The 16505-nt window shown below is 40.7% G+C and overlaps 2 protein-coding genes across 4 annotated transcripts in view; one reads left to right on the forward strand and one right to left on the reverse strand.

The window, feature by feature from the left end:
• Positions 1 to 97: 97 nt before the first annotated feature.
• LOC124172992 lies at positions 98 to 11845 on the reverse strand. Its single transcript, XM_046552525.1, has 3 exons — positions 11495 to 11845; positions 3683 to 3808; positions 98 to 3325 (listed from the first exon to the last, which is right to left on the reverse strand). The coding sequence occupies exons 2-3, from the start codon at positions 3761 to 3763 to the stop codon at positions 98 to 100; spliced, it is 3309 nt and encodes a 1102-aa protein (XP_046408481.1). The 5' UTR covers positions 3764 to 3808; positions 11495 to 11845.
• A 1212-nt stretch (positions 11846 to 13057) lies between these two features.
• LOC124172846 overlaps positions 13058 to 16505 on the forward strand; it is a 48476-nt gene continuing 45028 nt past the window's right edge. The window contains exon 1 of one of the 3 annotated variants that reach the window (XM_046552345.1): positions 13058 to 13244. The gene's annotated coding sequence lies outside the window, so the exon portion shown is untranslated. Of the gene's footprint in view, positions 13249 to 16505 lie in introns of all 3 variants that reach the window. The other 2 variants (XM_046552344.1, XM_046552341.1) reach the window with 2 other exon arrangements.

The following is a 16505-nucleotide window of genomic DNA, read 5'->3' on the forward strand; positions in this document are numbered from 1 at the left end:
ATATCCTCAACTGTTGACGTCATTGCATCTTCTATCCCAGTACTGTGAAACAAGTTGTCCACATACTCCTGCCTTAATTGGCCCTCATCGGATTGATTTAATGTACACCAGCCTCTCCTTCTAGACAAGAATTAATCGACGTCATATCCTCAACTGTTGATGTCATTGCATCTTTTATCTCCGTCCTGTGCAACATTGTGTCCAGGCAGTCCTGCCTAGATTGGACCTCATCAGATGGAATTAGTTGTACACAAGCCTCTCCTTCTAGACCAGAACTAATTGACGTCATATCCTCAACAGTTGACTTCATTGCATCTTCTATCCCAGTACTGTGAAACAAGCTGTCCAGGCAGTCCTGCCTAGATTGGACCTCATCGGATGGAATTAGTTGTACACCATCCTCTCCTTCTAGACCAGAATTGATCGATGTCATATCCTCAACAGTTGACGTCATTGCATCTTGTATCTCATTCCTATTCAACATTTCATCCATGGACTCCTGCCTAGATTGGATCTCATCGGATTGAATTAGTTGTACACCAGCCTCTCCTTCTAGGCCAGAATTAATCGACGTCATATCCTCAACAGTTGACGTCATTGCATCTTCTATCTCAGTCCTGTGTAACATTGCGTCCAGGCAGTCCTGCCTAGATTGGACCTCATCAGATGGAAGCAGTTGTACACCAGCCTCTCCTTCTAGACCAGAATTAATCGACGTCATATCCTCAACTGTTGACGTCATTGCATCTTCTATCCCAGTACTGTGAAACAAGTTGTCCACATACTCCTGCCTTAATTGGCCCTCATCGGATTGAATTAAATGTACACCAGCCTCTCCTTCTAGACCAGAACTAATCGACGTCATATCCTCAACAGTTGACGTCATTGCATCTTCTATCCCAGTACTGTGAAGCAAGTTGTCCACATACTCCTGCCTTAATTGGCCCTCTTGGGATGGAATTAAATGTACACCAGCCTCTCCTTCTAGACAAGAATTAATCGACGTCATATCCTCAACTGTTGATGTCATTGCATCTTTTATCTCCATCCTGTGCAACATTGCGTCCAGGCAGTCCTGCCTAGATTGGACCTCATCAGATGGAAGCAGTTGTACACCAGCCTCTCCTTCTAGACCAGAATTAATCGACGTCATATCCTCAACTGTTGACGTCATTGCATCTTCTATCCCAGTACTGTGAAACAAGTTGTCCACATACTCCTGCCTTAATTGGCCCTCATCGGATTGAATTAAATGTACACCAGCCTCTCCTTCTAGACCAGAACTAATCGACGTCATATCCTCAACAGTTGACGTCATTGCATCTTCTATCCCAGTACTGTGAAGCAAGTTGTCCACATACTCCTGCCTTAATTGGCCCTCATCGGATTGAATTAAATGTACACCAGCCTCTCCTTCTAGACAAGAATTAATCGACGTCATATCCTCAACTGTTGATGTCATTGCATCTTTTATCTCCGTCCTGTGCAACATTGTGTCCAGGCAGTCCTGCCTAGATTGGACCTCATCAGATGGAATTAGTTGTACACAAGCCTCTCCTTCTAGACCAGAACTAATTGATGTCATATCCTCAACAGTTGACTTCATTGCATCTTCTATCCCAGTACTGTGAAACAAGCTGTCCACATACTCCTGCCTAGATTGGACATCATCGGATGGAATTAGTTGTACACCATCCTCTCCTTCTAGACCAGAATTGATCGATGTCATATCCTCAACAGTTGACGTCATTGCATCTTGTATCTCATTCCTATTCAACATTTCATCCATGGACTCCTGCCTAGATTGGATCTCATCGGATTGAATTAGTTGTACACCAGCCTCTCCTTCTAGGCCAGAATTAATCGACGTCATATCCTCAACAGTTGACGTCATTGCATCTTCTATCTCAGTCCTGTGTAACATTGCGTCCAGGCAGTCCTGCCTAGATTGAACCTCATCGGATGGAATTAGTTGTACACCAGCCTCTCCTTCTAGACCAGAATTAATCGACGTCATATCCTCAACAGTTGACGTCATTGCATCTTCTATCTCAGTCCTGTGCAACAAGCTGTCCACATACTCCTGCCTAAATTGGCCCTCATCGGATGGAATTAGTTGTACACCAGCCTCTACTTCTAGACCAGAAATAATCGACATCATATCCTCAACTGTTGACGTCATTGCATCTTCTATCCCAGTACTGTGAAACAAGCTGTCCAGGCAGTCCTGCCTAGATTGGACCTCATCGGATGGAATTAGTTGTACACCAGCCTCTCCTTCTAGACCAGAATTAATCGACGTCATATCCTCAACAGTTGACGTCATTGCATCTTCTATCTCAGTCCTGTGCAACAAGCTGTCCACATACTCCTGCCTAAAGTGGCCCTCATCAGATGGAAGCAGTTGTACACCAGCCTCTACCTCTAGACCAGAATTAATCGACGTCATATCCTCAACAGTTGACGTCATTGCATCTTCTATCTCAGTTCTATGCAACAAGGCATCCACACACTCCTCTCTTGTTTGGGCCGGATCGGACAGAGGCGGTCTTACAACATCCTCCTGTGCTAGGCCAGACTTAATAGACGTCACCTCCTCTGCTATTGACGTCACTGCGTCTTCTAAGCAACGCAAGAGTGTATCACGTCCGCACACCAGTCCCTTGAGTTCCTCGTAGGAGGAACTCATCTGATCCACCATAGATTTCATCTCTTGCCTCAAGGCATCAACGTGTGACCAAAGAGAAGCGTTATCGCAATCTGGTCTGGCCACTGGTGTTCCCTGGTCTGCGGTCCCACTAGAAGATGATTCCAGGCGACGTATCACTGCCTGGTCCCTTCGGTGTGCCGAGGTCACCAACTTAAGCACTTGTAAGCGGTCCGAGTCTTCGGGAAACTGTAGTGCCATCTCCACAGCCGCAGACAGTGCATTCTCTTGATTTTCATCTGTTTTCATTGGGTCAGCCCCACGTTCCAACAGCTCCTCAACCCACTCAATCTTCCCAAGTCTCACTGCACAATGCAAGAGTGTTTTTTGCCGCATTCCCCATACATCCACGTCTTCCAGCATGTCTAATAACTCTTTATGCGGCAGCATTGAACCAGTAAACAATCCAGCAAAGATTCTCTCCTCGACAAAATCCTCCGTGTTGCAAGCAGAAACGTTGCTCGCCATTATAGCGAAACAATGAAAAAATAGTTGCAAGGGTTTGTTGGGTTCAGCTGAAAGTGGGTTGCCAATGGAGACTGGGAGTGGTTGCGATGGTCGGCGTGGAGAAACAAAATATGTATCTCTCCGTGGGAACGAAAGGACAAAATGTGTCAGCTGTAATGAAACAAAATTTAAAAAAATCAAATTATTACCGTAAAAGTTATCCATAGAAGGGTCAGAAAAAGAGAATTGATGCATATGACACTTAACAATCAAAGCAGAAAATTCAAAAAATTTCTTGTTTTCTGGGGAAATTTTTACAAAATTCCACGTTAATCATACAGAATTACTATGATGTATTATAATTTTAAAATAACCAAAATTACTTCAATGCTTTTGAATTACATTATATTTAATTATTAACAAGGACAAGGAATAGGTTTGTTAATATCTACATTTTATGCAAAATTTTAATTTATTCAATGTGAGCCAAAAAGCTGCTTTGACCTCTAAATTAGATGTTGACATCACCTGGAATAATATTCTTCGTGTTTTTTGACTAGGAGTGGTTGCAATGGTCACCATGGAGAAACAAACTGCATAACTCTCCATGGGCAGAATTGTATGAACCGTGAACACACAAGGGTGAAATGTTGGCTGATATGAAAAAAATGTGGAAATCAAATTATTACTATTTAAGTTTTAAATATTAGTGCCAGAACAAGAGACCTTACAGGTACATGATTTGAGTAACAACGACAAATATCTCTCTTACTACGCAACCCGGAATAAAAGAGAAAATTCCAAATTGCATCAAATTTATCAAATGCATCACACCATTTCATCACTCCTATGATGGAATGAATATTACAGTATGTACTTATCGGCTATTTCTATTGGCTGGTATCTTCTAAAAATGTTGCAGAACATTTTTAGAAGATACCAGCTATAATTGAGAAATTTAAAGACAGAATTATTAAGTGTAAATTTACTACTTAAAAAATTCCTAATTGGATTCTAAATGAATGTTTTGATGCTTTCAAAGTCCCTCTTCTCCACTTGATTAATGATTCTTTGCATCTGGGAATTTTTCCAAGTCCCCTTAAAATCTCCAAAGTAATTCCTCTCTACAAGAAAAAAGGAAATCCTCAGGATATTAATTCTTATCGCCCAATTAGCATTCAAAATCAGTTCTCTAAGTTGTTTGAAAAGATATTTTACAAACGTTTAATTACATTTCTAGAATCAACAAACCTTTTATCCAGTAGTCAACATGGCTATCGCCAGCACAGATCTACTACCTCAGCCACTGCTGATGTAATCGACAATATTCTTTCTTCCCTTGATAAAGAATTATCAACAATTGGTTTGATGTTTGATTTCAGTAAAGCATTTGACAATGTCAACCATGATCTGCTATTATGTAAACTTAATCACCTTGGCGTGAGAGGAATTTCTAACCAGTGGGTCAAATCTTATCTTCAGGACAGGCTTCAGTCTGTAGTAGTGTCCCATCATGGTGACAAATGCAGATCGGAATTGAACAAGGTTTCTTGTGGTGTACCCCAGGGATCTATCCTTGGCCCAATTCTTTTTGTTGCTTATATCAATGACCTCCCCAGTAGGCTAGCTATAGTAGAAGGAGCTACACCAGTCCTTTATGCGGATGATACAAATATCATAGTGTCTGCCTGTAACCTTGACCGTGCCATTTCCAATGGTAAGCTTATTTCTAATCACTTATCTGAATGGTGCTCTCAGAACCAACTAACCCTGAACATCAGCAAGTCTCAGGTTGTTCATTTTGGTTACAAAAGGAATCCCTGCAATAACGTTTCAATTGATGTTAATGGCTCAGTCATACCCCAAGTTAGCAATGTAAAGTTTCTCGGAACTCACCTCGATTCGGGCTTGAGTTGGGAAACACATGTTAATCACTTGTTGAGTAAATTAAGTTCTACTTGCTACTTAATTAGGTTCATAAGAGATACTGTTTCACCTAATGTACTCATTACTTTGTACTATGGGGAATTCTATTCCAATGTACTATTCAGTATCCTTTTCTGGGGCACTTCCCATCATGCAACAAATATTTTTTAAATACAAAAAAGAGCTGTTCGTCTAATGGCTAAAGAGCCCTACAATGCCCCATGCCGACCTATTTTTAGAAAACTAAATATTCTCCCTATTCCTTGTATCTATATTCTATCTGCTGTTATCTACATCCATAGAAACCTGTCATCTTTTTCTAAAAATCGAGACTTTCACCATCATTTCACAAGAACCCATAATGACTTGCATGTAGATTATGCCCGGACCACAAAATGTTTACATGGATTGAGAAGGATGGGAATTCTACTACACAATCATCTACCATTATCTTTTAAATCGCTGAATGACAAATCTTTTAAAAGACAAGTGAAAGATCTTCTGCTTAATAAGCTGTATTACAATGTCAATGAGTTTTTAGCTGATCCCTTGTAATGTTTTACTTTGATTTGATGTTAATTATTGTTTGTTTGGAGTTGGAATGCTGTCCGCTTTGTAAATAGTTTCTACTATTATTATTCTTGACGTGCCTTATATTGTGTACATACCTTGTAACTCAATCACTGGGCAAATAAATATATTATTATTATTATTATTACTACCACGACGGGTCCTTCAGAGGATGAGCAGGGAACAGAATAGGGTAGTTTCCTTCATCAAAGAAAACAAAAGGCATTGATTTCGATTCGTTACCCACCATTAGTGTATTCATAATATGCAAATTATTTGGTTTTAGAAATATCGGTTTAGACGAATGGCAATGGTCAATTTTTATCCTCATTTGAAAAAGGCCAGATTGGCGCCCATGCGATGCCATTACACGTGACGTCACGGGGACCTAGTTTCTATACGAGAAGATAGGAGTTATACGTCGTCTGAGGTTACCAATGAATGCATGAGGCACAGAGCTCAGGGAAACATGTCTTAATAATCACCTATTAAAACTGCCTAAGGTGGGAAAGTTTTCTTTGTTTGATAGCGTATGAAGAAAGCTGTTGAAACCGGAGATTATAGGACTATTAGCCTAATATCGCACGTGATTTAAGTGGTACTGAGGGTATTAAACAGACAAATAAAGGTGAGTGGTAAACATGTATTTGACTGCGTAAAGTTAATGGACTTTCTCAAGAAAAAAGGTGCCAAGGCACAACCCACATAGCAGAAATACGCCTCGGATACGTCTCGAATATCACATGTTACATCTCAGAGACATTCTGAGAGCTTCAGAGGCATCTCTGAGACTTCTCTGAGATGTCACTATGTCCAAAAAAATGGTCTATGTGACATCTCTTGAGACGTCTCACATAAGTCTCTGAGATGTCTCATTAGACTTTGTACTATGGTATGCTTTAAATTTAGGCAAAAACATAATTAAATTTAAATTATACAGTTATGGCCTACTTTTCTCCATCATTTTTGCGACAAATTTTGTGATGGATCACCTTTTGAAAATAAGAAACGCATATTAAATGTCGTGATTTAAATAATCAAAACTGCAGATTTGCACCGAAAAATATATATGGAAGGCATTGATGGCGTTTAAATAAGTTTTTTTTAATTCCTGAACGTCTGACGATTACATCTCCGAGACATCTGTGAGACATATACGTGATATTCGAGACCATAGTGAGACGTCTCTGAGAGGTTCGTTGCTATGTGGGAGGTCACAGGGACCTAGTTTCTGTACGAGTAGATAGGAGTTGTACATCGTCTGAGATTACCAATGCATGCATGAGGCACAGAGCTCAGGGAAACATGTCTTAATCAGGGACGCCGACTTACAAAAAATATTGGGGGGGCCCAACCTGGGGATCTTGCCCCGGGGAATTTTATAAGTATGAGTTTTAAGTTTTTTAAGCATTTTAGAAGAATCATATGATCAACATTAGAACCCTGATATCTCGAAACTCGATACCTGGATCCTCCGAGGAAAATCGACAAGCCTGACACAATTTTTCCTCACATCCATAACGAATTATTGAGGGGGCTCGGGCCCCCTCGGGCCCCATGGAGTCGGCGCCACTGGTCTTAATAATCACCCATTAAAACTGGCTAAGGTCGTAAAGTTTTCTTCTTTGATAAGTTATTAATAATCTTTATTTAAGCCAAGCGCTACCAGCTAGCATGGTACTCTGCTACCTGCTAGCATCCTGCGTCGTATCAGCACTCAAAGCCTCGCCCCAAGGTCACCTCACTTGCGGCAGCGGGAAGCAGAACGATGTCACGAGGAGTTTTTCCCGGCATTCATACTTACCCGTCGCGTTTTCGCGAGCTTGAAAATTTTCACTTTTCATTTTATCGCGAAAAATAGATATAGTCATTTAAAAATCTGAAAGCTTGAAATACGTACTCCAGGAGTAATAATCTTTCGATGTAGGCAATAAAAAAATAATAGGAAACCTCTCTATTCTGCTCCCGAAAAAGAAGAAAGCTGTTGAAACCGGAGATTATAGGACTGTTAGCCTAATATCGCACGGGGTGAAAGTAGTACCGAGGGTATTAAACAGACGAATAAAGGTGAGGGTAAACACGTATTTGACAGGGTAAAGTTAATGGATATTCTCTAGAAAATAGGTGCCAATTGGAGGGATAGGCGACTGATTCGTAATCTGTACTTGGCCCAGACTGCTCAAGCGAGGGTCGCGGAAGGAAAATCTGGGTGGGCAAGCATTGACAGAGGTGCGAGACAAGGCCTCCTGCCTGCTCTGTTGCTACTGTTTCTTAACGTTGTGAACAAGCCGCCATGTTGTTTGTTTGTATGAATTTAAATTCACAATAGTAGAGAGGAGGCAATAATGGTAGTGAGGGAGGCGAAAAGAAAAACGGAAGATAGTCGTGTATGGAGAGAAGGAAGAGATAGACGTGTTGTAAAAAACGGTCGGGAGAAAAGCTAAAGTAGAGAGTATGTAAGTGTATTGAGAGACCGGGGGAGGAGGAGATACGGTAGAATTCAAGATCGGCAGAAAGAAGAAAAGGACTCAGAGAAAAAGGATGCGCCTACGAGAGGGAAAGAGACCGGAGGAAGGGGATACAGCAGAACTCAAGATCCCCACTGGTGCAGTTCATGGCAGCGGCTCAGTGACTGGTAGTATGAGTTGTACAAATGGTATTGTAATAGTCACGGCGGCTTGTTGATGTTGTTTATGCTCACGAGTTTTAAATTATGAAATTTCTTCATAAAGTGTAACAAAATTAATTGTTAAGTAAGAGAAGTGGAAAATTAATTAAAACGTTACAACATGTACGAGGAGAGATGGTAAGAGAAGCGTGGGATGAGTTGGAAGCTGGAGTAAAAGTGGGAGGAACTATGTTCAATTCAGTTAGGTTCACAGATGATCAGGCGCTGATTAGCCAGTCAGCAAGGGGACTGCGCAGGCTCTAGTGAATGCATTAGAGGGGCATTATGAGGAGTGTGGGATGAAGATTAATCATTAGAAGACAAAGGTAGTGTGGTTTTGTAAAGAACGGCGAGCAAGGAATGTGATACTCAAGATAAACGTGGGTGGGGAAAAACTTGAGCAGGTAGAGCAATTCAACTACATATTTAGGCAGTACGTTAGAGGAAAACGGATACAGAAGTAAGGACATCAGGAAGAGAATTGAGTTAGCAAAGGAGGCATTCATGAACACGAAGGAGGTTATGAGAGGATCATAATTAGAGATACATGAATATCGCACTTTCATTTTTATTTTATCGCACTTTCAATAACAGTTTATCGCATTTATTTTTTTATTTTCATAATGAGATAGATGACGATAAAATGTAGTGAAACACAGTTACACGGCAAAATACAGAATATTTTAAATAACTATGTTGTAGAACAATAATAAATTAAGGAATAAGATTTAAGAGTGGCAGAGGTGTAGCTTGCCCGCACCCACTTGTTCGCGGCGAGTCCCAGCCAACTAGCAGCTGGCCAGTCGCTCACATGCCTTAAGCGGTGAGTGTCCGCAGAGCATTTAAACTGCGCTCGGCACAAAATGTACGAATTTTGCCGTCGAAAGGGCAAATTTGCGTAAGAATATCAAAAAAGTCCAGTCATCGCATCTATGTCGCATTTATTTGCGTACATCGCAACTATATCGCATTAGCGATTTTCACGCATCTCTAATCATAATATAAGAATTTAAAGAAAAGTTGGTGAATGCAGAGTTTGATCTGGAGTGTAGCTCTCTATGGTGCGGAAACGTGGACACTAAGGAAGGAGGACAAGAGAAGTTTGGAGGCATTCGAAATGCGGGTGTGGAGAAGAATATGGTGGTTTCCTATTATTTTTTTATTGCCTAAATCGAAAAATTATTACTCTTGGAGTACATATTTCACGCTTTTAGATTTTTAAATGACAATATCTATTTTTCGCTATTAAATGAAAAGTAAAAATTTTTAAGCGCGCGAAAACACGATGGGTAAGTATGAATGCCGGGAAAACTCCCGTGTGACGTCGTTCTGGTTCCCGCTGCCGCCTTGTGAGGTGACCTTGGGGCGAGGATCTGAGCGCTGATACGACGCAGGATGCTAGCAGGTACATAGCAGAGTGCCCCGCTAGCTGGTAGCGCTTGGCTTATTAGGATTATTAATACCTTATCAAACAAAGGAAACTTTCCGACCTTAGCCATTTTCAATACGTGTTTATTAAGACATGTTTCCCTGAGCTCTGTGCCTCATGTATGCATTAGTAATCTCAGACGATGTAAAACTCCTATCTACTCGTATAGAAACTAGGTCCCTGTGACGTCACGTGGAGTGGCATCGCATGGGCGTCAATCTGGCCTTTTTCAAATGAGGATAAACTTGACCATTGCCATTCGTCTAAACCGGTATTTCTAAGACCAAATAATTTGTATATTATGAATACACTAATGGTGGGTAACGAATCGCAATCAATGCCATTCGTTTTCTTTGATGAAGGAAACTACCCTCTTGAGAGGGTAAAGTGGACAGAGAGGAAGATAAAAGACGAAGTGCTGGACATGGTGGGTGAGGAGAGGCAACTTATAGATGAGATACAGAGGAAACAGAAGGTATGGATGGAGCGAGTACTTAGCGGGGAGAGGATGTTGAAAACAGCGTTATAGAGGGTAGAATGTTAGGAGGAACGACGAAGTGCTGGACATGGTGGGTGAGGAGATGCAGCTTTTAGATGAGATACGGAGGAGATAGAAGGTTTATGGATGGAGCAAGTACTTAGCGGGGAGGGGATGTTGAAAAGTGTTACAGAGTAAAAGATAGTGTCAGGCGTGACACCACCCGTGCAATTTTGATGCAAAAATTTTACATGTACATGACAAGGGGCGGAAACTGGATTTCTTAGAACAGTTTGAAATTGTGAATTGCCCGGCTGATTTTAAATTATGTAAAGACCATTTGTTCACATTCCTCTCACCCCTACTGAACATTACCCTACCTCCAACCCATCGCCCATTGACGTCATCAGTAATTCCTCGGAAAGAACACACCCCAATAACCCCTCCCCTCCCTCCATACCCCCACGTGAAAACTCATTATATAAAGGCTGTCACCCAAGGCTATGTACCTTTGACAATGGCACAAGTTGCCGAAACCATGGTCGGTGAAAATAAAAGAGTGTGGAAACAGACAAGTTGTTTTATTAAGCTGAGTGTTACAGAGGGTAGAATGTTAGGTAAACGAGGGAGAGGAAGGAAGGGAATAGGATTTTTAGATAGAAGGGGAGTCAGCATTATTGTGTATTGTATAGTAAATAATAATAATATAATAAAGTAATAATAAAATGCCCAGCCCTGATGGCACAGGAGGGTCAACCAGGCATTATAGTGTCAATGAAACTCAAGGCTCGGTCTGTATTGTTTTGGCTGGGCATCAATAAGTATATTAAACAAATTGTCAATCAATGTACTTCTTACGTTCAATCCAATTTCATTTTAGGCCTGCTTCGGCTCAAGTGTTCCATGCATCCACAGGAAAGAATTCACATAGATTTTTTATTTCTACTAATCATGTACATACGTTACGTAACGTATCTGTGGTGAGTTGATAAATAGAGAAAATCGGCGGAAGTTCTTCCCATCAACAAAACCACTGCCAGTGTTATGGATGGAAAACAAAGGATACGACTATTTACCCACGCTAATACATTCATTACAAGAATGAAAAATTCGTCGCTCTTCCCAGCCGAACAGTTAATACACGATTAAAGAATTCGTAAATGAATTAAAGAACTGGTTTTCACATAGACATAGATACTCAAAAGATACACCTTGTTAAAAAGAGCGAACTCGCCGCACAGTTATGGCAGGTAGCTTTCAAGAACTCACGCAATTAGGATGCAGATTCCCAGTAGCACTGATTGAAGGGCGATAAAGAAGCTAAGCAACAGTTAAAAGGATGCGAAGAATCTTCAGAAGACAGCATTTCAGACGATGATCACAGCTCCAACCCCGGACAAGAAGTGAGCAACAAGCTTGGTACACGTAGTGTAACAACTGGAGTTCACGAGAAATTCTCAATACGGTTAAAAAAGTCATAAGTAACAACTTCAGTCGCCATAATAGATGAGATATAAGTAAAACAAATCTCCAATAATTACCAGTTATGATCTCAAAAACGTCCGTACTTCGCAATCAGACATCCTTTACGAAATCCCGCCCGCCAAAGACGAAGTAATAACAATTGAAGAAGGAATAATTGTAGTTCGAACAGTTCGAAGTTGTAGACGGGGTTCCGTCGGTCGTTCCACGGATTATGTAAGTACAGGAAATGCCATTCTATCCTTACACAGGTTGATTTTGCAGTCACTTCGGTCTATTTTTTTATCGGTTTCCAAAAATTTCCGCAGCACGGCGAAGCGTGTAGTGCGACCCTCTAGATTAAAACATTTTGTAGGAAAGTAATTGCAAGTGCAATAAATAGCACCGAGGAGTATTTAATAAAATTAAAAAAATAGATAGCATCAATTGAAATATAAATTTTGATAAATAGCCATTTAAACCTTATTTCTTCGTGAAACTCGGATCAATTTGCTCATTAGCGATGATAGTGGCGACCTTTGCAAACCTAATTAAATAAGGTGACAGAACTCTGGAGAGATATCTTGAGATGGAGAGAGGACTCTCTTAAGTAATATTCGTGGATATGCCAATCAGTCAATTTGTGACGTCACATTAGGAATTCACCACTTCTCTGATCATTATATCTTCCAAAATTGTCACTGGAATATCTTCTATGATGTAATTACTTTGAATTGAGATGCAATTCTGCATGCCTTTCATTTTTGGCGTGTGTTGAACGAACATTTTAAAAATTTTACTCGGAAAGAGCGACGACAAAGTGAGATATATCCATGTAAGAAGATATATCCTTCCCCTTCCATGGCCGATAGCTGATAGATTTTTAATTGTTTTTTATGTTTTCAGTTCGATGGTTGGCCTCCTATAAGATATAAAACAACCTATTAAATTAAACAGTTATAACTATTGAACAATTAATGATAAAAATATTTCTCCGAAATGGTTGAGTATATCACCATGGGAGAAATAAAAGTGAGTAGAACCAATGGCAGAACCATATTTACGTATTTTAGGATATTTTAAGTTTTTTTATGTAAATAATTTCTTATGTTTTACCTAGTCCAGTCCATAGGCTTAATAGTATGCTACAATTGAAAGCGACCAAAACTAAGATGTCTAACTTTTCCATCGAATAAAAAATATGTCTTTAAGTTTTGGATTCGACGCCGCAGTAACCGCATTTATGTTAGCGCGCTCACCGCGACTTTAGTACCATCTCTACGCAAGAAGATGGTACTACGTGCAATCTTCATGCGAATGGCAAACCCGGCAGATCTCTTCAACAGGTGGCTTTTGGTGCTGTCGTGACGTGTGTGATACTTATCTTATCATTACCACGGGTAACGATAAGTTACGAAACGTTCAAGTTGATCTTCGTGGTCTTCGGCAGAAGACGTTTTCTTCTTGGGATTCGTCGAATTCCTCTCGCTGCTGTCTGCCTTCTTTAAAGTCCTACAATCAGTTCTACCTGGAATTTGCTTCGTAACCGACAACTGTCGTGAGTATACTGTTCACATTTTCATGTAACGGGTACAGCTTAATGAAGTATCTTATACTACTATATCTACATGGGTGTTCTAATTGGCATTGTAATTCATTTCCAATACGTTACCTTCTAAATCTGAATCCCCCTACCCCCCTAAAGATTTGTAGTTCATATTTTTGCTGACATCCTGTGTTAACATTAATTATCTGCAGAAGCTGTTGGGTAATTCGCTCTTTTTCCCTTGCCGGTGCACCTTTGTCAAAGGGTGGAGAGGTTCTTTGATTCATGTAGGAATACTTTATTACATGTGGTAATAATAATAGCATTTACTACTTTATCGAATGGCCTTTATTTTTCGGATTTTTGATGAAACAAAACACACGTAGACCGTATATAAAGCCTTTTTCAGCTTGAGTTCATTCCCACTATACGTGCACTAACACCCTTAACCACCCACTAACACCAGTGAATAACTATAATTACGTAATAAAGCCTCAGAGAAATTTTAAACTCTTGTCTAGGTTTGACATATATAATAACTATGCATCTGCTCAAAGTTAAATTTTAAGTGCCAAAATGATTTAAAACGTATTTCGAGGCATTTGACATTTTTTAAAAATTCCCGTTGCTCTGGGGATGGGGCAGGCCCTTCCATCCCCCACAAAGCATACTCCTATATAGTTACTCCACTGCCCCTAGGGATTTTAATGTACTCATCACCACATTCTTAACAAACTGTGACGTCAGTGTCGCATTAATATTAACGCATAATTCATCAATATTAACCAATTAACAGCCAAATGTGTTTTTTTAATGTAATTTTTACTTTATTCGTATCCGTCTATATCCAAATAGTTAGGAAAACACGCACTTTGAATCTCACGACGACCACGATGTCAACCGTGAGCCCCAGATGGGGCTCGAGGTGTTTGTGTCCATTGTTCCCAAGTGATGCACATTGGCAATAAAAAACGTCGATTACACTATTGTATGCTAACCAGGAATGATGAAAAATCGACCCAGTTGGAGAATAGCCACAGGGAACAACGTCTTTTATGCTGTCAAAAGTCACCTTTTCCCTCAACGACCAAAAAAACGGAGACCTCGGAGCGTAAACAAGCTCGTGTGCCCATGTCAATGCATGCACGTGATCACTTCAGGTCTCCTTTCACTAACGACATCCCGTTGGAAGACGCGAAGGTCCTGTTCCTATATATTGGTCACAGGTGGTGCTGCTATGTAGTTTAAAGTACCGGGTCCCCTTTTGGGGATCATGGTAGTTAATGGGTTAAGAAGGCTGAACAAACATACCAACATTGGTATGTGAAGTTGCCTAATGTGCCAGTTATTTCGAAGAGCTTTTGACCATATCACTGTAATCGTAGTCGTGTATTCTTGGAACTGGAGAATAGATGTATGTATTGTAGCGTCTTTTCTTGCTACCCCGTTTGCTACTAACCTTGCTTTTTAAAAACATATTGTTTCATCCTGATAACCCATCAAGTGTTTTGTGTTTCTGTGCGTGGCGGGTCGCACGTTTTTAACCCTTTCACCACTGTGAACGTACTATTTCTTCCTCCCTGCAATGCAAGTTCCCAAAACCACTGTCCCTGTGACGTCACGTGGAGTGGCATCGCATGGGCGCCAGTCTGGCCTTTTACAAATGAGGTTAAAGTTAACCTTTGCCTTTCGTCTAAACTGGGATTTCTAAAACCAAATAATTTGTATATTATGAATACACTAATGGTGGGTAACGAATCGCAATCAATGCCTTTCGTTTTCTTTGATGATGGAAACTACCCTATTGTCCTCTTTTGAAATCTAGCGACTTGATCGTTGGATTATTTTTGCTCATAGAATGATCCTCCAAGATCCTTAGAATATTAATGGCTTCGCCTGGTTTCTCCAATGTAGGACCCGCCCGGCTTTGTGACGGTGTGGGATTCCTCATCCCCTCCCTTCCTTCCCTATCCCGGACTCCTATCGCGGCGGCGCCTCCTTCCTTTCTCCTACCTTGTCCTCCTCCTGTGGTGCAGATGTGATGAGCCAACGCTTCCAGACCTCGGCCGAGGAGTGTAAACTAGCAAGCTAGGGTCTCGTATCCACTGTCTTCTTTGGCATCAAGAGTATTACAAATTAGTACCTACCGGGACCACAGAAAACTCAGTTTTCTACTTGAAAGAACTCGAAAGACTGAAAAGGTCACCCGCAACCTGCCTGAAGTAGCATCAATGTAACGTGGAAAGTTCATCACGACAATGTGCCGAGTCAATCTCGTAATGACATTCTGGCCAGGTCCCACACCCATTAGGGTAGTTTCCTTCATCAAAGAAAACGCAATGCATTGATTGCAATTTGTTACCCACCATTAGTGTATTCATTATATACAAATTATTTGGTTTTAGAAATACCGGTTTAGACGAATGGCTATGGTCAATTTTATCCTCATTTGAAAAAGGCCAGATTGGCGCCCATGCGATGCCACTCCACGTGACGTCACAGGGACCTAGTTTCTATACGAGTAGATAGGAGTTTTACATCGTCTTAGATCACCAATTCATGCATGAGGTACAGAGCTCAGGGAAACATCTCTTTATAATCACCTATTAAAACTGGCTAAGGTCGGAAAGTTTTCTTCGTGTGATAAGGTATTAATAATCCTTATTTAAGCCAAGCGCTACCAGCCAGCAGGGTACTCAGCTACCCGCTAGCAGCCTGCGTCGTATCAGCGCTCAAAGCCTCGCCCCAAGGTCACCTCACTTGCGGCAGCGGGAACCAGAACGACGTCACACGAAGATTTCCCAGCATTCCTACTTACCCGTCACGTTTTCGCGAGCTTGAAATATTTCACTTTTCATTTAATTGCAAAAAATGGATATCGTAATTTAAAAATCTAAAAGGTTGAAATGCGTATTCCGGGCATAATAATCTTTCGATTTAGGCAATAAAAAAATAATGGGAAACCACCCAATTGGTTCCCCAGCCTCCATAAAGTCTTGACCTGTATTTCGCTGACTTTTTTTTGTTTCCCTGGTGAAAAAGAGCCATGAAAGGAAAACATTGGGAAATGATTGAAACCATCCAGGCGAATTCTATGTTCCTTTAGCTTTAAAATGAGACCAACAGGCAGATTCTACCACAATTATTAGCGAAGTTATGATTTATTTTTGTAGAGCATGCGAGGGAAAATTTTGCATTTTTTGTCATGTTTGTAACCCTGCTGTATGCATACCGTGTATATCCGAGGGTTAAAATTTTGTGTATGTGTACAAT

Source organism: Ischnura elegans, assembly GCF_921293095.1.
Source record: "Ischnura elegans chromosome 13 unlocalized genomic scaffold, ioIscEleg1.1 SUPER_13_unloc_3, whole genome shotgun sequence".
Taxonomy (NCBI): Eukaryota; Metazoa; Arthropoda; class Insecta; order Odonata; family Coenagrionidae; genus Ischnura; species Ischnura elegans.